General features: G+C 40.0%; 4 protein-coding genes across 5 annotated transcripts; 3 read left to right on the forward strand and 1 right to left on the reverse strand.

The window, feature by feature from the left end:
• Positions 1-62: 62 nt before the first annotated feature.
• LOC145897030 (protein SSUH2 homolog) lies at positions 63-14,377 on the forward strand. Of its 2 annotated transcripts, XM_082985188.1 has the most exons (14): positions 63-180; positions 564-674; positions 738-872; positions 1,197-1,346; positions 1,544-1,616; positions 1,681-1,804; positions 2,286-2,346; positions 2,503-2,627; positions 3,082-3,248; positions 3,465-3,557; positions 11,387-11,489; positions 12,052-12,156; positions 12,657-12,721; positions 13,752-14,377. In XM_082985188.1, exons 1-14 carry the CDS (start codon positions 153-155, stop codon positions 13,828-13,830), a joined length of 1,419 nt encoding a protein of 472 aa, XP_082841314.1. In that variant the 5' UTR covers positions 63-152; the 3' UTR covers positions 13,831-14,377. The 2 variants fall into 2 exon arrangements, with proteins under 2 accessions (XP_082841314.1, XP_082841313.1); XM_082985187.1 differs by having other exon boundaries at positions 564-872.
• LOC145897032 (uncharacterized) lies at positions 3,897-7,597 on the reverse strand. Its single transcript, XM_082985189.1, has 8 exons — positions 7,460-7,597; positions 7,078-7,126; positions 6,601-6,750; positions 5,529-5,623; positions 5,084-5,252; positions 4,819-4,912; positions 4,458-4,569; positions 3,897-4,152 (listed from the first exon to the last, which is right to left on the reverse strand). Exons 1-8 carry the CDS (start codon positions 7,553-7,555, stop codon positions 4,042-4,044), a joined length of 876 nt encoding a protein of 291 aa, XP_082841315.1. The 5' UTR covers positions 7,556-7,597; the 3' UTR covers positions 3,897-4,041.
• Positions 14,378-15,317: 940 nt separating the features above from the next.
• LOC145899239 (uncharacterized) lies at positions 15,318-18,647 on the forward strand. The gene has a single exon (XM_082987969.1). The coding sequence runs from the start codon at positions 15,361-15,363 to the stop codon at positions 18,631-18,633; it is 3,273 nt and encodes a 1,090-aa protein (XP_082844095.1). The 5' UTR covers positions 15,318-15,360; the 3' UTR covers positions 18,634-18,647.
• Positions 18,648-19,972: 1,325 nt separating this feature from the next.
• On the forward strand, positions 19,973-23,807 carry LOC145899241 (TGF-beta-activated kinase 1 and MAP3K7-binding protein 1-like). Its single transcript, XM_082987971.1, has 9 exons — positions 19,973-20,189; positions 20,537-20,768; positions 21,185-21,382; positions 21,740-21,845; positions 22,027-22,170; positions 22,229-22,357; positions 22,648-22,806; positions 22,999-23,443; positions 23,507-23,807. The coding sequence occupies exons 1-9, from the start codon at positions 19,984-19,986 to the stop codon at positions 23,508-23,510; spliced, it is 1,623 nt and encodes a 540-aa protein (XP_082844097.1). The 5' UTR covers positions 19,973-19,983; the 3' UTR covers positions 23,511-23,807.
• The last annotated feature ends 238 nt before the right edge of the window (positions 23,808-24,045 follow it).

A 24,045-nucleotide genomic window follows, 5' to 3' on the forward strand; every position in this document is an offset into this window, starting at 1 on the left:
AGCAAGTAATGTGTTATGTGTTTGAACATAAGCGACTCAATTTAACCGATATTTTCTCATACAAATTTAACAGATAGGATTTGTTGTGTGAAAGTTAGGTGTTGTGTGTTGTACTGTACTGATCGCAACGTCAAACTTTGAAGAAACTGATAATGGAGAAGAACGTGTTGGGTTACCAGGGTAAATTAGTTTTATGCCCTGCTTGCTCTCTTTAGTATTAGGTTACTTTTGATTGTTTGTGTTAGTGTATACCAGTCAACCAGGAATGGAGGCCTGAAGAGCATTGTCAGTGTATCTGTGGCTACATCTGAATACTCCATGTGATTGATAAATCCTGTATTTTCGAAAAGAGTTTACGCATTTCACAATACAAGCCAGAAAAAGTATTTAATAGCCTGGTTATAAGACAAACAATATTGCATTGTGGCATCTGGCATGCTCAACAGGGTCAGATTTTTTTGGAAGACCCACAGGGGTCTGTAACTATACTAATGCCATCAAAAGGTGTCCACTAGGACAAAAAATGTTGAAAACTGAAGATTACGAAGATTAAAATGTTTCAGGTGTGCCAAATCCTGGCTATCAGCCACAGGGAACACAGTATGCTGTTCCTCAAGGTTCTCCTTACCCAGGGGCACCACAGCCAGGGACTGGTTATACCCAACAACAGCCAGGTTATACCCCAGTTCCCCAGCAAGTTACATATTTCCCTGAACCTCAATATTCCCAACAAACAGGCGTTGGTGGTTATCAACCACAGCAGCAGGGCCAATACAACCAACAACAATATGCCCCCCAAGCGAACAACCAATTTCAACAACAAGGAATGCCATCAGGGCCATACAACCAAGCTTCTGCTCCAAGTGCTCCAGGTGCTACCGAAGTTGCTTTTTGATTAAGTTTAATACTTAAATATGAAGCTATTTACATAATTGTTGTATAATTGGGTTGTTGGCAACTGTACAAAGGAAAATTTAATTAGGTGCAAAAAGCTTAAGAGTTGAATACACAGAATAGAAAAATCCAAACTAATATGCTAATTATTTTAAATATGGAATTTATTCAACTATTCCGGGAAAATTTATTTTTAAATTCATGGTCTTTCATAAAATAAATTTGGGAAAATTTTATGCATGTTTATACATACAACAACAACCGCATTTTTTTGATAACCGCTCTTGGTGACAAATGTTTAGGACAATGGGATCCAAATACTGCTGGAGCATACCAAGGTGAAATGGGTGATGAAGTTGATGAAAATGCCCCAGACTCTGGGCCGGTACCATCAGCTCCTCCATCCTTTGAGTCTGTTGTATCTGGCTATGAGAACACTAATTACAATGAAGGTAAACATTGTGGTCCACAAACCTTAAAATTTACTATTATCAGAATATGTGTGTTACAAAAGAAAACAAAAACTGTATGAGTTGTACACAATTTTGATTGTGGTTTGTTAATTTTCAAACTTAACTTATTCGCCTTAACTTTTATTTTTTGTTGATGCAATGTGAAATTTTGTAACTTAAAGAATATTTTTTGTCAGTTGATATTGGTCCTCCACCATCTTATCAGCAAGCAACAGGAGAAGTGGCTCATGTTGATTCTACAAAAGTTGGGTAAAAGATAGTACTACATTTTTTTCAGCAATCTAGTTTGTCTGATGACCAAATCATTTTGCAGTTCAATGACTGCAGATGATGCAAAGGATGCATTGTTGGAATATGTAACCCAGCAGTGCTGCTATGGAAAGGGTGCAGCAAAGGACATGGATATTAAGGACATCCAAAGTACATCTGCTTTGCATGTAAGTTGTGTGGTTTGTTGTGATTTTAAACCAAGAAAATGCATGTCTTGTTTTGTGACCATTAGAAATTATATGGCACAATGGTTCAATGCCACAAACCTGTAATAGGTTGACACATTATACTTGATATTCAATAAATAAAAGCTAGGGTGAAGTTATTTGTTGTGTTTAAAGCGGCATGAAGTGTTGCTAGCTTGCGCCTGGAACGTAATCCTATTTTATGATGTACTACTACGACTTATTAACATGTGGTGGTGTCAGATCGTTTAGTTTGTTGTAAAATCATTTCTCCCTGCATGGAGAATTCATCACTTATTTAGCTCACTGTGACTGAAACATATTGCATGATGATAAACATAAGAACAGGTTGGAGTAAGAGCAGGCCTAAATTGTAACTACAAACTTACCTGTAGCAGACTTTTGAACCATTAGTAAGAAGCTCCATGTATACAAGTTCATCTCATTGTTTTGTTGTTTTCAGTACACCCTGGAAACCTTCACAGAAGCGAGAAGTACAAAATGGAGTTACGTGCCATACAGAGGTTAATATTCTATGACATAAGAAAACTAAATCATATAATATACTTTTTCCATTCTTGCTATTTTATCAGAAAACTTTCCCCTTGTCCAGTCATAATTCAATTTCTTAGTGGCTATCTATATTGCATGCACGCTTATGTGGTTTTGCTTTCATGCAGGTGGTTTTATTGATGGTCCAGAATTTGGACATGCACCAGGTCCATGGGACATCCAGTGTCAGTTCACAACACTGTTTGTGACGGAAACAAAGATTCTTGAAGTTCCGCACACAGCATCAGTTAGTGTAAGTTCCGGTGGTGAGATTCTGTACTTTAGTTGCATGAAAATTATGGAAATGATTGTAATTATTTATAACTGTGTACCTACTGACCTATTTTGAAAGTCTCATAGCTAAATTTACTTTGGTTGTTGTGTTTTAATCGCTGTGGAATGATAATCTTGTCATGTGGTTTAAATCACACTGGGGCATCAGGTTTGAAAGAGTGAACTATTCAGTAGAATTTATAAATAATTGTGATGAAACAGTATATGTTGGAAGTATGTTCTGCATCAAACATGCATTGTGTGCATAGTTGGTTGGTTAGATTAAAGTTACACCAACAGTATTTTTTAGTGCATTGGGCATTTTGAATCAAACCTACAGTAAGTTTGAGGGTTCTTGATTTACCAAAACTAACAATTTATGCACAAATTGTTAATTCTTCCTTCTGTTGATCACACATTACGTTTCCTTTTAGAGATGTCACACCTGTCACGGGTGTGGCTTCAATCGTTGCTGGAAATGTCACGGGCGCGGTCGCGTCAGATGCAGTTGGTGCCACGGCTCGGGACACAGATCCGAAATGCACGAGGGACATTCTCGTCGCGTTCATTGCCACTCGTGCGCTGGTAGTGGAAGAAAGAGGTTGGTTTATTGCTTTTTTTAAAAACCTAGTAAAAACGGAGTTTTGACTCGCCAAACTGTGAAGCATCGTAATTTGAAGTTCGAACCGCTAGCACAAATTCCATAACAGAACACTGTGCGAAATGGTAACTAACAACTGTAAACACTTACCAGTATTAGTGTTGAAGAAACAGTCGTGTACAATTCGCGTTGGTGATGCTGTGTATTTATTTCTAGGTGTTTGACATGCTCGGGAACGGGATGTGTGAGATGTCATGGTTGCGAAGGATACGGAAAGATCAAAAAATATATTCAGCTTACCGTCAAATTGTGAGTACGCAGAATTTATGTTAAGGCTGGGCAAGCCGTATGCAACCGCATTCAATGTGAAGAAACGGTGCTTATTAAGCGAATCGTTTCCTGTGTACCGCTTGGTGGGACCCAAGGCTTCAGTCGTGTGCTTTCCAGATAAAATTACCAAAATAGAACAGTGATGCACTTTGTACTGGAAATTCCAAGCAAAATTTCATTTTTTCGTGTTTCCTCCCCCTATTCTCACGATTTAAATAGGTCACATAAACTTTTTTTTTCACTAGCGTGGCATCAACCTGATGTGGTCGTAAAAAAAAACGAGGACGCACAAAAACCGCACCACGAACGTTTTGCATCTCTATAAAAACTTTTATTCAGCAAAATTTGCACGTATGGCACGCATAAATGAACCGGATAAATACGTCATAAGTAATGTACAAGAAATCGCATGGGGAGAAACATTAAAAACAACAATTCTTGCTCTTGGTCGGCGGTTTTCCTCTCAGCATACCGTGACTTCCTGTCTGTAGCGTGTCCCGTCTCCCCTGCGCCACGCCAGGATGACGTAGGTTGTTTTCGGTTTTACATGTCGGAAGCGGACGTGCCGTTTTGGCTGTGATGTGACGAAAAATAAATCATTACTGAGACGTCCAAGTTTTCTGCAAGGGGGCGCTTGAGAGGAATATAGCTTGTGTGATTGGAATCTTGTTTCGGATAAATTTACCGATAAGACCATTTCTCCTAACAATTCCCAAAGAAATACACTGCGGTTTTTTAATATTCCCGGTTTAATTTAGTTTACATACGAGCAGCCCTGTTTTTGCTGTTGGCTCATTGTGTCACGGATATCGCAAATGCCAAACTTCCAATACCACAATGGAAATATGTTTAATGAACTGACTCGAGTTCATCACTCACCCATTGTAGTTCATGGGGTGGACTTTCATGCTTCATGAAACTGTCGCCCTTCTCATGAATCGTGATGAAGTATCTCCGCTTTTTGGTCTCCGACCGTGGTTCGAACTGCGACCTGAAAGTGTTGTGTTTGTCATTACATGCTATATAGTTTGAAACCTCGCCGGGTATGACACAAACCCGGTTTGAGTGGCCATTAGCTAAACGTGCGGTTTGTAGCATGATATTTTGGGATTTCTATGCTACATTGCACGATATTTACTGTAAATTGATGTTCAATGTTAACGTGGACGGTTGGATTGTTTTTATTTATTCGCGATGAGAGTGAGATAGATTTATTGCACACGGCTGGGCGGTCTCTTACTTGTACAAAGTTCTGCCGAGGTTGACTTTTATGATGGGATGATCGGGAGTTCCTTCGCGTTTCAACGAAAACTTAATTTTTTTCTCTTCTTTCTCTGCAACGGAAAATACACAATAGAAAAATTTGCCATGGATGCATTTTCCATGCGATGAAACGCACGTAGGGTAGTTTTATAACCTATTACTTATAAACAGAGCAGTCTAAAAACGTCATCCAACGGCTGCAAACTGTAACTATTAAACTTCCATAACCGTTGCTTTCTTACGTTTGCACAAACGAGTGTTTTTGAATTCCGGCAGCAAACAGCCGGGAAGATCCACAGTGGCACGTGACGGCGTGTTCCGCTTGAGTGACGGTCCGTGAGGTTCGGCGAACAAGACCATGCTGTCCTCGAGATTCATGTCCTTTTCGAGGCACTTGAGTTGGGCCCAGATCTGTTGACACGAAGTGAAGTTGTAAAATGTGTTTTGGAAGGGTCAAGACTCAAGTTGCGAAAAGAGAACAGCAACGAGAAAGATAAAACAAGAAAATAAATATAGACGGTAAAGAGATAACGATATAAACTACAGACATACAAATAAAAACGAGTTGAACATATAAATGCACGAGTTACTAGTAAATCTCCTACAAATTTTAGGCATCGGGGAAAAAACACAATCGTTTCATGAATATGCTGTTACTTTCAGCCATACGCGGTTACTAAGTAATACCTGTTCGCTTTCGTTTGCCTGCGGTCCTTTGGTTATGATGCCACAGAAAAAGGGCAACAAGTATGAAGACGAGAGCACAGTCAGTTCAATATCACCTGCAAACATTACGAAAATTAGTAAGATGACGTCATGCAAGGACCGCTGCAGGCGGAAAATGACTCCTGTTAAATATATGGAACTCCAAAGCGGGCGTTACGTTTGGAGTCAAAGAATGCCGGCGGTTGTTTTGAAGATGTGGTCATTTATTAAACAATCGAAATTATAACTTTTCGAAACTGAAAATACTCTTTAAGCCGGTGACGGTCTGTAAGATACAACAAATTCTCCATTTTCAATCGTCAAATTTAGTTAAACCGGTTTCTCGATAGTCACTCGGCATATTGCCCGAGGTGAGGTATTTTTTAGCTCGATTTGCCGACTTGAATCGGTATGTTGATATATTTGGAAGAATTATTTTGGGCAATAGAAACAACTTTAAATTGGACGTAGTGATTTTCTCCAGTCGCTGTTCAAGGCGGCGATGAGTTTTCTTGAAATAATTCTTGAATCCGCGAGGCGCCACGTGCTTATTAATTTTTAAATACACGTCTGTGTTCAACGATGAAGTTTTTACAGATTTTTCTCTTCAAAACACAAACGTTTCGCGTATTTACCCATTACCTACATAGGAAACCGAGTCGAAATATGGAGTTTGGTGATTCTATTTATCCACAATAGTTTCCCCTATGGAAGAATAATGTACCCCACACTAAAAATATTTTACACGCGCAAAAACGATCTTGTAAATTCTGATTGAAGACAACCGACGACTAACGTCAAGTCTTAAAATTTATTATTACGTCATAAACGTAGATTGGGGTTGTAAGGTTACGCAAGAACCTAAACGATTGCGCAAGCTAACGAAATCTCTTCGAATATGAATCATTGCGGCAATTATTTGTGTACAGTGTGCGTATTGCAAAAGTTTTCCTTTTTTTGTTATATCGTTATGGTGCCTCAGTCCCCAGCACGGGAAACTCGGCCATAAAAAATTGGTCAGCGTGCTTCGAGTTTGTAACGTTATAGTGCGTACCTTCGCCAACAGCCGACATCGTTATGTTGAGAAGCAATCTCCACTTATTGCTGTCGTAAGGACTCCAGCGTGCTTGTAGGCCGCCAACCGACACTCGGTTTGGTTTCACCTGGTTTAACTCCTCCGTTGCTTCGTTGAGATTGGGACAAGCTGTAATTTCAACACATAATTTTTTTTAACAAGACTCAAAAAATAAGTTTATTTTGCGGGCATTCGGACAGATTTTTAAGCCGAGATGTTGTTAAACTGACAACATCGTCCAACAATATTTAAATATACGGTTTTGGTTTCTTAATTATTTTCACCGATCCTGCAACATTTTTCTTTTCCCTGGGCTAAATTGCAGGGCAACGTACGGTTTTAAGGTGTATTAGTCATGCGACTGATTAGTTGGTTGTGGGATAGTATTGCGCGACAATGTGTCAATTTATGACCCAAGTCGTCAAACAAAATGGTGTCTCGCCCCCTTGTACGTACCTCGCATGTCGAGTTGGAGGAGGCTCTCGTGATTGTCTCCTGCCCACGCCTGAAACACAAAGTTGTTATTGTTCAAAATCGTCGAATGTTTACCAGAATAATTATATTTTTTCTTAAATAAAGTCTCACGTATTTGTACAGAAACTGGGAAAAAGTTGGTGAAAATCAAACAAATAAAAAATTTTCAATAGCACCTTTAAGTTGCCTGAAAGAAACTGCTTTTTTTTTAGCCGTTTGGGATGAATTTGAAACATGTTGTTGCACAAAAACTTACAAACAGTGACGTTTGGAATTGCGCATGTACGCATTATTTTTATCGTCATAACTTTTAAATTAAAAAAAAAAATTGCAATGCGATCTGCGTCACTTAAATTGATTTTACCTTGAATGTACAAGAAACCGAATCTCCACTGGACACGGTTGTCACGCAGAAAATAACGATGATGTAGAGAATCATCTCATTACGTCTGGAGAACATCGCGAATTTCGAGAAAGACAGTTGTTTGTTCAAAAAAACTCTATACCTGGATGAAACGATATATTAAAAGAAAAAAATTAAATAAATTCTTCCTTCGACAGGAATGTGATAAATTTTTCAAATGTTTTGCGGCCTACAATTCTGATCCTTTTCTATCAGTTTTTCAGCCACAAATCAATGCAAACATTCGTTAATCAAAGTATGTAGACTTCGTATAACAAATTCGCATCCCAAAGGATCAAATCTGTCCTCTGGCTACTTCAACACCCTGTGTCCCACCTTCGCTTGTACCGAATTCAACACACCTCCATGTAATATATACTGACGAGTCCCTCTCTCGTTTGCCTTTTTCCTTTTTTCGTCTACGAAACTCTCGCGCGGTAAAAGCCTTTTCGGTTGTCGTCGGAGCGCATTTTTCATTAGCGCTTTGCATAGAAACCAGTGTACGATCGTTGTTACTGAATACGACGCTTACCAGCTGGACACCACCCTTGTCACAACCACTGCTGTTTTTTTGTTAATACTTGCGACACTTACCACTTCCATTCCTTTGGTGGTAAATACCTATAGGTATTGTCTATAGACAAGAATTAGAAACAGCTCAAACTGTATCGTTTATGTGACTGACTTGGCTAATATAGTTTTTTTTTCACAGAAAGATGCCTTAAGAAAGTGCATTAGATCATAAAAGTTTCTATTGTAATTTGTAGGCATGAAATTAATAAATAGTTAAAAAAAATTGTCAATTAAACTTTTTACCTATTCCTGTAAAATGCTTTTGAAAAAAAAACGGATCATACATGAGCACATCTATTTCAAGTCACGAAAACCACCAATGTCTGTACCTGTGTATATCTATGATTCATGACTATACTGTTTTGCATCACAACCATGTCGACATTGCGAGAATTGGGCTTCGATAATGGGATTGTCGACCTATATTTAACTATTGAGTAGCGCGGAAAAACTTTCTACTTTGCCCAACACGGCACAAAACTTTGCCATCGCAGACACCGCAAAAATTCTATGCACTCGTCATCGTGCATTAAAGCTTAATGTGAATTGGGCGGAGACAGGCCTACGTTTTAATGGCTGACAATGTGTTTTTCTTTTCATGTCTTGCGTACACGACGAGCTATATACGTCGTGAGGATAAAATACTCCTGAAAACCCGGTACATGGTGGATGTGAGGAGAAACACGGCCGGCCCGAATTAATTGTTTTGTGAACAATATTTTAATATACAAACACAAACGAAATAGCAACACCACATTCGCACTGACATGAAATCGCTGTCAGGAAATTGGGATCAAAATCCAGTCAGCATTTTTTCATTGTTTTTTACCACGCAACCGACCATTGTGGCAACATCCGTTTGGATTAAAATTGCCAGGCCCGTAAACAAGGCTGTACTAACCGTGAGAAGTCCATCTGTCGGTCTGTGGATTAGCATTGACGCGTTAAACCAGAAAATTTAACAAAAAGCAGTTGCGCAGCGAAACGCGCTCTTGCGTCGACGAAAAAAAGGCGTGTCGCAAGTTGTGGCAAAGTGAGTCACAGGGTTCGCAATTTACATGAACGACGTTTTAAGATTGTAAATGTGAAGTCCGCTCGTGTATACGGGAATTTACAAATGGCCTATATAGACATATTAGTGTGCTTACGTCGGGCCACGGTGTTTGTAGTTGCCCTGTTCGCATATATATTTCCAGCGCCCGCGTTCAGTGCTTTCCTCAATTCTGGAAAAAGAAGTTGTTGCTGTTTGACTTTGCAAATATAGATCTTGGACAAAGTTTGTCATGAAAATCCCCCCGATATTAACACAGATAACTTATCCTCCAGTCTGAAATCCTGTTGCGCCAAAGGAAAAAGCTACAACTTTTTGTTTTGGGAAATTTAGGGTAAAATCGAACTGCTTGTTTTGTTGAGCATCTATTTTTAATTGAAAACTTAATGGTAGATTTGCGGGAATAATTTTTTTCCTGTGGTGCAACACTGCGGACCGAAATCTCCCCGGTCGATGAACATATCAAAAGTTGTACAGGGAGCTGGAATATCGGGGTCGCCTGTGTTTACTCAAACTATGTCAACATTCATTTGTGGTCGGTCGACCTCTGTCCACTCGGGCAAGACCCTTGTAAAATCAAGGTTTCTCTGCGTTATTGTTGTGGGCATTGTAGCTGTGCTGGCGAAACCAGAATCTTCCCTGAATGCTGCTTTGAGAAAGCTTTAAGAATAGTCGGAAGAACGAAGACTTGCTACCGTTCGGCATGGTTCATTCGTCGATGTTCCGGTATTGCTGGTTTGGGGTAGAATCCGATGTAAAATCCTTTCTATTCATGTGAATGTTGCGTTTTTGTGCGAAAAACCGACGAAAAACCAATCCCGGCACGTAAGGGTTGTGGCATAAAAGCCGCATTCTGCCTTTTGGTAACGGAATATATATTAAACTTTGCAGTTCGATACTGTTTTAAGTTCCCACTTAATGTAATGTTGCAAATGTTAGGTTTAAGCCAGAAATATCTTTTGCACAGGAGATTATTCGACGTTGACTTTTCTTGGCATATTTATTTTCATTATACTGGGTAAGGATAGACCAAGCCAACACGAAATATTTTCAACGTACATCTCAGTGCCGGTTGCAACGCCTTCGTTACAATGGCATTCTTGTGGATTTCTGTTTCTGCTGCAAAAGAGCGACGAATTAGTTTCGTATCTTACGAGGTCACTGAGAAATGGAGCGAAAACAGGAAAAAAGGGTCGTCCCCAGTTCATCTGCATACATCGCCACAGGCAAACATGCGTCGATCCAACAAACAATCTCTTGCGACATCCTGACTCATTTCATTACTCCGGACGACCAGAGGATTCATTTGGGGAAAACCCCGACGATGAGAGCGTTGTCGAAGGTGGTGAAACATTGGTTTCCTCAGATACTTGTGAAACTTTCAATGCAGGAGGTCGGAAGTGTTTTGACGTGCTGTGGTGACGGTTACCAGCAACTCCGATACGAGCCAATGGCGCGTTAACATCCGACCCTGGTGCGTTCCGACAGTTAATCCAAATATATCACCTTCCAGCTCTGCATTATACACTGTTTATGCTGCAACGTATGATAAGTATGCATCATTGCGAAACACACTTGCTTTGCATCGTGCAAGATGGAATCCCAAACAACATTGAAAGTTTTGGCGATCATTTAGTTGCCTGCTTTGGTTAATCCGTGCTGAGCGTTGAATACAACAGACTAAGTTCATTTTATGTAGCAATAAATAGCAACAGTTCATAATGAGAATTTACGATTGAACGGCGAAAATATTTTATATGATGGACTTTAGACTTTCGTACTCCCAGTGAAGGCCGTCGTTGCGTTATGTCGTGGACAGTTTTATTTTTAGCAACCGAGGCTTGACCTACTTTTGCTGCATTGAGGGGAAGAAAAGGGTTTTGCTGGGACAAAGGACTGGCGTACCTCGGGTTTCAGCGCTCGCGTGTAGTTCCTGGCGGAAAATAACTCTCCCGGCATTGTGGGAGATATTTTAGAGGAAAAGTAATGGTCCGTTTCGCCCAAGCTGGTTCACCAGCACAACAAAATGATAATTTCCATTCGTGATACACCTTGAACAGTCGATTCGAGCCATAAACTGCCTGATCAAAAATACCCAAATAACGTTAACTCGAAAGTCCATTGCCTATATACTGGTACAAACAAATATCTGCTTGTATAATAGTTCACATAAATATACACAGCTTATACTTAAAATTTAAAGCGTACAGGAAAGCTGTTCTTTTGCGAAGACTCTGTTGGTTTTATAATTTTTTTTATTGCAGCACCAACCGTTTGAGCGATCATATTGTAGAAAGGACCGACATGCCGGATCACTTGATACGTGACGTCAGTGGTGATTTGGTGTTCGAGCAAGTCGCCCAAAGGGTGAGGAAATTGTGATTGCCTGAGTTCTTCTGTGATTTTATAGTGTAGGCATCGGGAAAAATGCAATTCCTATAGTTATTTTGGCTGCCACAAAGTTGACCACTTATTACGCCCGATTTTACCGTTCAAAGTCTAACCAACAACTTTGGTTCATAATGAAATGCTTTAATAATTGCCCCAATTTCATACATGAGTTTGTCAATGAATTTTCATTGCCCGTATTTCATCACACACATGTGGTTTGAATGTAGGAAAAGATGTTTGTGTCAAAACGTTCTTGAGAAGCGAACCCCGAACCAACAAAACCCCAAAAATTTATTTAATCACACTGGAATTCGAACTCTTATCCACTAAACCCGATTCTCACTTTGCATATAGTTTAAACGCGCTGGGTGCTGGGCCATGCTGTAGCTAGAACAAACAATATCAAACAAAACTTTTTCCACCGTCGAGATTTTCCAGGTGGTTGTAATTTCTTTGCCACCGTCAACTAGCAACTGCACTCATGATGACTAAGAAATATAGTAAAACTTCACTGCTATAATGATGTTCTTGTTGGTAGGTTTGCCCGATCGAAGGTTACGTAGAGCAAGAAATCAACAGAAGAGCATCAGAGATTGTGAACGAGCACTCCACCTCGTGGATGAATGATCGAATTTTGCAGCAGGTAAGGGTGGGGGTTGAACTCCTGGCAGTGCCTGCCAACCCCGGAAGGCATACAACTTTCGAACATATACCCAAAAATGATAAGTAGAACTCTAATGTGTATAGGAATCTTCCAACAGTCTTATTGGCAACAAAGACCTGGTATCTGATTTTTAGGTTTTCTCTTATATAACTTGTATATAACCATGATATCATACAGTTCATTATATTGATATTTTTATCGACGCGTCACCAGTTGGACCCAACAACATTTGAATTTCTTCAAATTTTCGCATATTTGTTTTGTTTAACTTCATGAAAACGGCCTCGACATCGAATATGTTTGTTGCAGTGATAATCACAATACTGTCCTGACATTTTGAAAAGTTATGTAACTGCAACGGTAATCTCAGATTCCGTCCTTTCGTTTCACAAATTAGTTGATTGATTTTGTTTCCCAAATGTACCCCTTAATCTTCTACTTTTATTGTTTATTTATTTTTTTATTTTTCTCCCGATCAGAGACAGAAGCTGACGTCGATTCCAGTTTACGAATGCAGATTCAAATACAGTGACAAGGAAGGAAGGTATGGGGAGATAAATTAACAAAACATTACTGCATTGGTTTGTGTGAAACGCCAATGTATCTTACGAAACCAGCTACATAAAACTGAACATTTGTGTTGACGAATTTTGTGGGTCCTCGCCTCGTGGTTTATTTCCAAAAAAAGAAAAGTCTCCAATCACTTTCATTTGTTTGTAAACTCCGATAAAGCCAATAAAAAAGCCGACACAATTCATTTCGAACCCTAAACAATCGAGCAGTGACGTAACAAATAGATGGGAAAGAGCGATTTGCATACAGTTGGATCACAACAAAGGACCAAAATATAAAAATCCGGCACCTGCCAATCGATGGTTTCTCTCGTTGACAAAGAGGAATTCTTATACCCTCTGGCATTCTTTTGGGTTATGAATCATTACCGCACTTGTGCGATTTCGGTTGTGAAAACTAATTAGTCTTCGGTTGTAGAAACTCATTTTTTTGCATTGCTGTTTCGTTGGGTTTAATCCAAAGCACATTACATAAATGTCCAGATAGGTAATGCACTGTTTTAACATTGTAAACTGCGAATGCCATCCCTGGTTTCCGTTTCCATAAGTGCGTGGCAGGTTACCTAATCTTCGTGTACGTTTGTTCTCAAGAAAAAGTTGTTTCTAAAATAAACGAACCGCAAACGGAGATTCTGCATTGCCTCCAGTCCATTCGAGCATTGCCGAAAACATTGTGATCTTTTTTCTGTATTTCTAAAATTGACACAGATTTACTAAATTTTACAAAACTGGGCAAAAACATTCGATTTAACTTTACGAAAAGCAACTGTTTTGTAGTATTAAAAGAAATGTTCTTAAAGAACCTAAACTTTTCCTATGAATTCGCCGAGCACTTTATCATTCTATAGCTCTTTCCGGAATGCGAAGAAATGACATTACCTTAATTCTATCGCCAAACACACGAGTTGACTGCAAGCATAAAATTCTTCAAAAAATAATGTTTTGTTGTGTTATAAATTGACAGAAAGCACTTCGACAAATAATAACATGTTTTTTTTGTAGATTTTGGGTGTATGGTCATCAACGTTCAATCTTTACCAACGATTATCCGCACACATGCTGCTGTTGTACCATCTTGTGAGTGAAGATCGATGGTCGGTTAATCTCTAACGCGATTGATGGAATTATACTTGATTGCTGAAAGTTCCAAACATGATTCTTGTTGTTTGTGAAAATGATTCACTAAAACGCTTTTCGAATTTGCTTACGCAGTGCATTGATTAACGTATTACAACATTGCAAGTTCCATACTAACATTGTTCCACGTACTGCGTTATGCAGGCTGTAGCAACGCACCTTTATAGTGTTGTAAAGAGCCTGGTGCACCCTTGCAATCATTTGCAGTTTTAATCGAATGCATGTATAGCAAACATGTCACATAGGTGTTCGCACTGCCCGCATACCTGTATGTATATATTTTGTTATATTCCTAATGTACGTTTTAAATGTAACCATGTCATTCAGAAACAAAACAATTGTGGCGAGCTGTCGTTGAGAAAACGTTTTATGTGATCTTCTAAAATGTTTTACTTCCGTTTTTCTGATTTCTTGATTGTTCTTTTCATTTGGAATGGTTATACATTGTCCATGTTACCTTCAATTTTTAAAATAGACCACCATATAATTCATGTATCAGCAGTAACGTATACTTTTAAGCAGCATTGGGTAATTTTGTCATCGGAAAAAAACGAACACTTCTCATTAGAACAAAAGGTTGAACGACAAATGGCACTGAACAAAATTACTGAAAACTTCAGGGGATTATCCTTAACCTAGCCCGCTACTCAGATTTGTGAACCTTGTTTAACCACACAGACACCTAAGTTTTATTGGTCACAAATCCCGACCAGGTATTTTTTTACCACACCGGGATTCGAACCCTAGATATCCTAGCCACAAATCCCGATCAGGTTTTCTTGGTATTCGGGTCGGGGACTTGCCTACAATCCTCTGCTACCACCATGCGGATGTAGTATAAAATATTGTCCAGTTCCACCGTAGGCCAGGTAAGTATAAACAGTCAAAATTACATAGTTCAGTTATTTTGATGCCAACTATTATCTTACTAAAAATATATGAGTGGCACAGCCGTGCCAATTTGACGTCCATTGTATTTGTATAAGATCGTGCTACAGAAAAAATGCTAGGTCACATGACTTCGGTAACTCGCTGGAGCCGATGCGCGTAATGTTGGTAAACAATTTTCCTCCAAAACTTAAAATGATGTGCTTGGTCTGAATATATGTTATTGTTTAATAATTGTTTGTTATTAAAAAAAACCTGTTGGTGGAGTTTAACTCTTTACGTGGAATGCACGAATTTTAAGCAAATCAAAGTAAAAAATATTGTGCTTTACAAAACTCACATAATCGTCACTAGTACTGTAGGTTGGAAGAAATAGTCATTTCTGATATTGGATTTGGCTGTAATCATAATATACTTTCCCTTTTTCACTTCAACACTCTGGAAGCTAGTTTTAAAATGTGATTGTCAATAATTTTCAAATTAAGAGTGCATTCACACTTAATTTGAAAAACAACCATTTCTGTTTACCTGTTTTTAGGCTGCCTTATTGTTGCTGGACTTTGTATTTAGTGTAAATCTGTATGAAATGAAAAAAAATAGTGGCATGCAACCACAAGGGCAGCAATGGAGTGATTATCTCTTGTGTGTTGCCTGTGAAAAGGAATTCAATCATACTTCACGGTGCCCAGTTTCTCTAGTGTGTGGTCACACCGTATGCAAATCGTGCCTTGGCAAAAACAAACATGGCCCATGTCAAGGAGGGTCATCCAATGCTACTTGTGATCTTGACCATTTACCAGTTAACTCTGCCTTGTTGCAGTTGCTGCCACCAGACACGGGCCAACCAAAGGAATGCCACATGTCAACAAATGTTATTCTACCCTCAACTGTTGTGGATAGCAGCAACTTTGGACAATGCATGAAACATTATGAAAGCGCTAAAGAGTGCATAGAGAGCCTTGCATTGTATTTAAAACCTTCAAATGCTAATGATTTAACAAGGCCAATGCAGAGAAAGCTGGTTACACTGGTAAACTCCCAGCCAGTTGAAGAAGAGGGTCGTAAAAGGGCAATACGAGCTGCCCGAGCACTTGGTGAGAGAACAGCAACAGAACTGATCTTACTGCATCAAAACCCTAGCACATTGTCTACAAGTTTATGGACAGCTGTGCGGAGTAGAGGTTGCCAGTTTCTTGGACCTGCCATGCAGGAAGAAGCATTAAAACTGGTACATCTTGCTTTGGAAGACCGTACAGAACTGGCAAGAAAAGTTCTTGTTCAGTTGGTGGTCAAAAAGCTCCGTACACAGTTTACACAGGCATCCAAGACCAGTATTGGGCATGTAGTGCAGTTACTGTACCGTGCTTCATGTTTCAAAGTCACAAAACGCGAGGGTGACTCTTCCTTAATGAGGCTTAAGGACGAATTTTTACAATATGATGACTTGAGAAAAGAGCATGATACACAGATTGTGCAGATTGCTAGAGAGGCTGGCCTACGGATTGCTCCAGACCAGTGGAGTGCTCTTCTCTATGGTGACCAAGTGCACAAGTCTTATATGCAATCTATCATAGATAAGTTGCAAAGTGGAGTGACTTTCCAACAGTGCATCCAAGATCTTAGTCTTGCCCTTAATCGATCAGGTGACCCAGGCAATATACAACGACTTATTCCCGCTTTCAAGTGCCTAGCACAAATTGATGTTGAAAACACGTCCTCAGATTGGGGTTTGTTGGTCGAAAGCATGAGTTGTGCCAAGATGGTAATACAGGAGCTGGTCAGTTTCAGTAAAAAGCATCACCATTCCATGTGGCAAAACCAGGACTCATCCCAGCAATCCAGCAAGTACAAGACTTCATTATGTCGTGACTTTAAGAACAAAGGCATATGCCCACGTGGGGCAACGTGCACTTTTGCCCACTCTGACCATGAACTGCAATTTCATCGCAATCGCCGTAAGAAAGGTGGGCAAAATGCACTAATGCAAAACAATTTTATTGACGAAGCTGTTGAATCTGGCAGCAATGAACCTAGCCACAACATGTATCAGTTTCAAACACCACAAAACATAAACAGCACGTGCAGTCACACATGCAGCTGCACGTTGACACAATCATATGGAAATGCACAAGGACCAACTTACCCGACTAATCCTGAACCAATGCGGCAGGAATCTTTACAAGGACCTCCGCCGATATACAAAAACCCACCGACTTCTGTTCAAAATTCACATCCCCAACATCAAATGCCTGCTGTATATCACCCGTCAATGGCTGTTCAACAACCAGTGGTACCAATGCAGCCCCCACCACCAGTCATGAGCCATCAACCCAGACCTCATGTGCAGTCACACCAAGTCCACTATCGGCAAGTCAGTTCTGTTGTTCCAAGACCAGTTACTGTGATGCAAAGTGAACCGGCACCACAAGGCACTATTATCCATGAACAACAAACCCCATATTACCCCCAAAACTACCCACCAGGCACTGTGCACATTGTTTCTGATCCCCACAGCCTTCAGGGAAACCCCCAAGTTCCTTCCCACCCTATCGTGCACCACTATGCCACACAGCACCCGCATATGCAGACTCCTCAACAACAACAACCGCAACAGTATGTGGTGAGACCCCAATATCTGCCCGTGCAAAGCCAAGTACCACACCAGGATGTGGTGCAGCCTGTTTTCATGCCCCACGGGTCTACTCCAGTACAAGAGCAGCAGAGAGCAATGTTTATGGAACCTGTTACACAGGTTGTGCAGCAAGAGTATGCTGTAGTCCATCCAGTAACAACAACAATGTCTCCAGTGCTGCAACTAGAGCCGAACAATGTCGCCTTTACAGTTAATCATGCTAGGTCAGCCAGTCCCGCTAATGCTGAGTCTTGCTCTCTTGAGGAGCTAAGGCAGCGTAAAATGGAAGTCATAAACAAGTTGGTACAAAAACGCATTGTAACACCTAAGTCCACCGCTGCCTTTCAACAACAATTCACTTCAAATACCGCTGAGTTCAGCAATGCTTCTTCTATGCACATGGAGATGAAAAGCCACCAGATGATGGTTGCCATGTCCACTGGGGCACCAGCAGAACAAAATCCAGAACAATTGGCTTGTCACACAACCCCAGTGGCCACAAGTGACTATAAACTGGTTTCCAGTAATTACAACCTTTGGACAGGTACAACATGCCTTTCATCATTAAGCAGCTTGTCACAACTTAACAACAATGGTATTCAGTGCAGTCCCGTAGTTGATGTTATGAGCTACCATGACACATCAACATCACAAGTTGCTGCTTCTGGCTGGTATAGCAAGGAGTTATATACCTCTCCCGCAGCACATTGCTCCTCACCAGCACCAGAAGACATACAAAGTTTCATTACAAATGATGATGATTTCTATCCTATTCAAGACCAGCGGATTGTGAGCAAGTACGGGCCAATTGCACGAACAGTCAAATCTAGAACAACGCCTGCATGTCCAGAGCAAGTTACTGCCAATGCAAATAGCTTCACACAGCCATTTCCATCTGATAGTGACCGCAATAGAAGCAACTTCATGGTTAACCCACCTTCGGAACAGCATGGCAACCCTGCTGTTTGTACTGAAGTGGAGCCTACTGTCACAGAAAGGCCACCAACCCTAAAGCGCACCGTGCGCCTTCCAGATCTTCTTGTAAACAGTCAGCATGGACAGATGCCTTTGGTTGATAATGTACTGATGAATCAGGCAATTCCAGAAAATATGCAGTCGGAGATGAAGGATGAGACTGAAGACCTTCTTTTAGCAATTGAACTACAGCAAATTGAAATGGGAATCCAGCAGAAGCTGATTACCCAGAAAACAAACACAAGCTCCTAGTGGTCATATTATTATGGCTAGTGTTTACTTTTTGAACATATGCTGTGTATATTTTTTGTTCGCTTGATGGCAAACAGATGAATGTGTATGTATTCGTTTTTGCTGCAGTTGTAGTGCCTACTTGTACAAAGCATCAGCCCTGTTTTGCATTAACTTAATGCATCAATTTTAAGTTCAGCATGATAGTAATGCCTAGGTATATCATTGACTGTTTTCAGCAGTTTCATGTTTTGCTATCCTTCATAATGTGCTCTCCAGTGTACATATTGTACCAATATTGGTTTGCTTTCTTTTGAGCAGTTTACCTGTTAACTTGCTCCGGTGAGCAAGTCCTGCCTCTTGCTTTTGTGTGAATATTTTTTCCTTTGGACCATATTGTGTAAAAGTCTTTCATATGTCTATATGCATCACTTAAATTACCAGTTATTTTCTGGGTGATGCCTGTTTTAGACCCATCTCTATTTCAGAGTGTACCATTTTAGTTTGGTACCAGCTGTGTTTGTAATGAAAACATGTTGCTTTAAAAAGCATTTCTTATGGCAAACCTACTCGTTTCACGACACATATTGCTTAGTAGTGTGTAACACTTACTTAGTGCCTGTTACAAAGCCCTGTTAGTTTACCAGCTGATGTGTTGTACTTGCAGTTTTTGCAAGCTTGAGTTACATGAATTGTGAAGTTGCTATTTTGTTATGTCAATCCAAGTTCAAAGAGTTGATTTAGTAAACCTTTTTTTTACACCTGAACTAAATTGAGTTATTTGTTTAACTATTCCAATCGCAAAAAAACACCATGTGTTTCAACAAGTTATTGTCATTCATAACTGACATATATATGCCACTGTTTACAGCGTTCCATTTGAAATTTCTTTGATTATGGCTGTGTTTTACCCAACTTCACAGCAGCACTATTTACTTGTGATTTGTTAAAATTTGTCCGAATAAGGACAAACTGTAGTCTCACATAAGGAAAGTCCACAGATTCCATGACCATTTTAATGGCCTGCCTTCTGCTATGCTGTAGATGATGTAGGTAGTTCAAACCAATGTGACTTAACTGCAATTATGGTATAGTTGTGCATGAAATGTTTAATCCAGTATCCAATCAAGTTTTATTTCTGTAATTGTATGTACTGGGAGAATTAAGGCATGATCAGGAAAGTGCCCACTTTCAGGCAACAAATGTTTGTTAGCTGTACATATCTTCTTCCCTGTCATTTTCCTTTTCTCTTTTGTAAAAAAAAATGCATTCCTTCGTGTGTCTGGCAGGTGTTGGACCATTTAGAAACGAACAATGATTCCCTGAATGACAGCAAATGTGCTGTTGACTGCCTGACAGTAAAGAGGAGCAATGGATGCAATTGGAACCCCAGACACCACTGGTTCATCAACACCAAGTCCGAACCGACGAATGTTGCAAAGATCTGGAATGAGCTGGACAGATGACTTGCCCCAGTGTCCCTTGTCTGATGTGGGCGTGGCATCAAATATGGTATATTTGGCTGATGGAAGGGCAACTGAAGCTTATCCTTATGAAGATCGGGCATTTAACTTTTCGTAAGTGGATGAATATGTATAATAAACACCCATACATAAACACAATAAAGTATTTTTTTTTCAACCTGTTTTTGTTATCATCATTGAGTATCATTGCAATATGTTAAAAATTTAGGTAATGGATTATTTTTCTATGATTAGGCCACATTTTCCATGCTAGTATATATGGCATGTGACTGTGTGAGCTTACAATTTTACAAAACTTGAACAATTTAGTGGATTCCGATTAAACAGCAATAAATTTTCTATTGGGGATATTGGGTGAAACAGATTTATGACCATCATATGGTTGAAACACATGAGGCCAGCCGTTACATCAGCAAGCTAAAAAAATTCTTTTGTTGCAGCACTGACAATGATTGCTATCTCTATGGAGTGTTTGATGGTTATGATGGAAGTAGAGCTGCTCATTTCAGTGCAGAGAGATTACCTGCCGAACTTCTTCTTGGGCAGCTTACGCCACATATGGCAGACAAGTCTGTAAAAAACATTTTAAAGCAGGCTTTAAGTGTCGTTGAAAGAGGGTTCTTCGAGTCTATTGACAATGAACTTGCAAAGAAAACACATTTGCAGTCACAGGTATACATGGCAAAATTGCTATCATTTTTTTTATCTATGCCTTGTGTTTTCTCTTTAATACTCTATTGTTTTATGCCTGCGGTTTCCAACCTGGAGTTCTTGGAGATCTGCAAGATTGTTTTAGGGGGAGTAAATGAAAAACATTTAAATTAATTTTTTTGAAGACATTTCTATTTGTTGTGCCACATCCATCTTTTAGTTAATTAATATAGGTTTCTATATGCTAAATAGGGTCTATGACCACAAAAAGGTTGAGAACCACTGTGTAATGTGGTTTGTAAAAATAGGACACTCCCATTCCTTAGTGGTGATCTGTTGTTAGTAAAAATGGGGGTATAACATGAAGTTAAAAGTGCAGTTTGTATGTAGGTGATGAATGTATTACCTACAAACAAAACCAACACTTATTTTTGCAGTTGCCCGACAGGCTTACTCCTGAAATAGCAGAAAAGCATTATCCCGGGGTTGTCAAACAAATAAAGGCACTCAACGATGCAATAAAAGGTGGCACAACTGCTGTGGTTGCTCTTGTGGTCAACAACAATCTATATGTAGCTAATGTTGGTGACAGTAGAGCCCTGCTTTGCCAACGAGATCAACAGGGCAGGCTGGATGTAAGTGTATTATTAAGGCTTGAGGTTAACCATTATGCCAATAAAATTATTTAATGAAAAACAGTTGATAGATAAGAAAAACATAGCCAGTTATTTGGCAAAGGGAAAGTGGTTTTCTGTGTAGCAATATCTCTTACTCACTAAACCACAATTTATTGGGTTAGCAAATGGGTTACCTTTGCATTATATTCTGTTCCTATGAAGCTTTTGTACATGTACTATATGTTGTACAGGTAAGTAGTGATACTCACATGTGAATTTGTACGAAATGAGGATGGTTTTATAACTTAACGGCGTGAAACACATCAACATCAGCATAAATAGCAGTTATTTAAAAGCTCATTATTATACTTACAGGTGAAGCAATTAACTTTGAATCATGATATTAACAATGATGAGGAGTTGAATAGACTTTCTAGGATGGGACTAAATGTAGAAAAAATCATGGAAAGAGGGAAACTAGGTAAGCATACACGTTTAAGGTTTTGGATTTTGTAAACAAGTATATTCGCCTTTAACTTTTAATATACCAAACAAGTCATTTCTTGATGTTTACCTGTAGTAACTTTTCATGTGTACACGGTTACTGTCAGGTAAAATAAAAACAAGAATAAGGATGCTTAAATTTGTTTTGTTTTCAATAGGAATGAACGAATGCACGCGTTGTATCGGAGATTACGGCGTGAAAGGAGGATACAAAGAAAACGAGGCTCTCCGCAGCGCCACTAGCGAACCTGTCATTTCCAATCCCGAAATATTTGGGGGATTTCCTATCTCGGAAATAGAAGGTAATGTGATGCAATAAAGTAGGCCATGAGACGAAGTTACCATCGCTTGTGTATTCAGGTGGATTTCTTGTCTTGATGTCTGATGACGTTTATAAGTCGTTGGAACAAGCGAACGGCACAAAGAACGCGAACGGGGACATCGCTGCCATGATCTCACATGAACTTTTGTGCAGAAGCCAAATCACTGGTCAGTTTTTAAACATCATGCGACATGGAGCAAATTGTCGTCTGTAGTTTCGTCAAAATATCCCCGGGAATTTGGACGTAAATATGTTAGGCGCAGGACCATGTCTTTTTTTTTCACATCATAGATTTCTTTTGTGGCCAAACATCGACGAACAACATCAGCCTCTTAACTTTCTACTGAAAATAAAATAGTTGTACGTGACATTGTTTGACAAGTATATCACAAGAGAATTTTTTCCTCTTCGCAACACATAACCTTACACTTAAAACGAATCTGTTGTAATGAACCAGGTGTGGCACAAAGGGTGATTGACCAGATAGCGTACTTACACCGACGAGCGTTCGGCAAAACTCACACACTAAGTCGGGGCGACATCACTCTGGTTGTTCGAAACATCAACCATCCAACTGGAACGAAGGATCTCTCTGTAAAGTGCCCTATTCTCCCAGGCAAGTAAACGTGCAACAACAGCTTAACAATTTGGGCTGTGGTTTGCTGTTAAATTTCCGCTGTCTAACTTGTTACGCAATATAACCACGAAAAGGAACTGTATCACTAAGAATTTGTTAATAGCTCAATAAAAACTGTTTTCTCCTTCATAAATTATGTTTTACAAGAATCGAGTTTTTCTCAACCAATAGATCTTTCTGGAAAACATCCCGTTTCTGTCCCATACAACAAGAGGAACTCCACTGAGCTTCGGCCTGTTGGTAAGCCCTTCGAGGGGCTAAACGGGAAACCCCCTGTCACCCTATCCCTGGTAATGCCGAATCCTGGCACTGCCCCGACTGGTGCCAGACCTGGAATTCCCCGTCCTCATTTGGGTACTTCGAGCTCGAGTACCCCTCCGTCGGACGACACACCCACCAATTTGTCAATGGGCCCAGAACAGGGGGACGCGCTGGCGGGGCCATCAGGGCAATCCCCGGGAGCTGAGCTGGGTGAAGAGTTTTACCACACCGATTTAAATGAGCCCATGCAATTGGACCCCGATGGAAAGGTCGCACCCTACGTAAGTTTCGCTAGTTTCGACGAGGAAGCGTGGCTAAAACTTCGAAAGGCCAGGAAGGACGGAAAAGGCTTGAAGTGAGGATAATGACTTTGTGAGGTTCTCAACCTACAATTGCTAATATCGCTGCTCTGTCTCAGTTGATTGTGGGGTCAATTCGAAGATGACGTTTAGAGTTCGCGACAAAAGAAGTTTTGGGAGCCTGTTTGCAGTTCATGTCTAACAAAACACCATCCATTTGTAGTTTTTATTTAATCCTTGCCGTTTTGCCGCCGTGCTTGTCGGCCTGTGTTTTGGTACTGTTATATAATGTAATTCAGAACTGACAATGTCATGTGCCGTTTTGTTTGGACTATCGTGCTTCGGTGTTATGTGCACTTACTTGTGAACGATTTATGATCATGTGGAGTTGGATCAAACAAATAAAGAACTAAGTGCCTCGTTGAAGCTTAATCACGTCACAAAAATACCCCGTGAAGTTGTTGTGGTTGTGTTTACGCATCTGCGGCTTATGGAACTTGTCTTTGATTAAAGGTAACGTTTACCTATCTTGTCAACCTCTGAAAAAACACGCAATGGGGAAACTCGCCAGGCAAGTTTTTGCTCACTGGTGTTTACATTTTGTCTTGTAGACCACCTACAGCATAAGAGCGCAGGTCCATGGTCGTGTGTTAATACC

This window comes from Ascidia mentula, chromosome 4, assembly GCF_947561715.1.
Source record: "Ascidia mentula chromosome 4, kaAscMent1.1, whole genome shotgun sequence".
Lineage (NCBI taxonomy): Eukaryota > Metazoa > Chordata > Ascidiacea > Phlebobranchia > Ascidiidae > Ascidia > Ascidia mentula.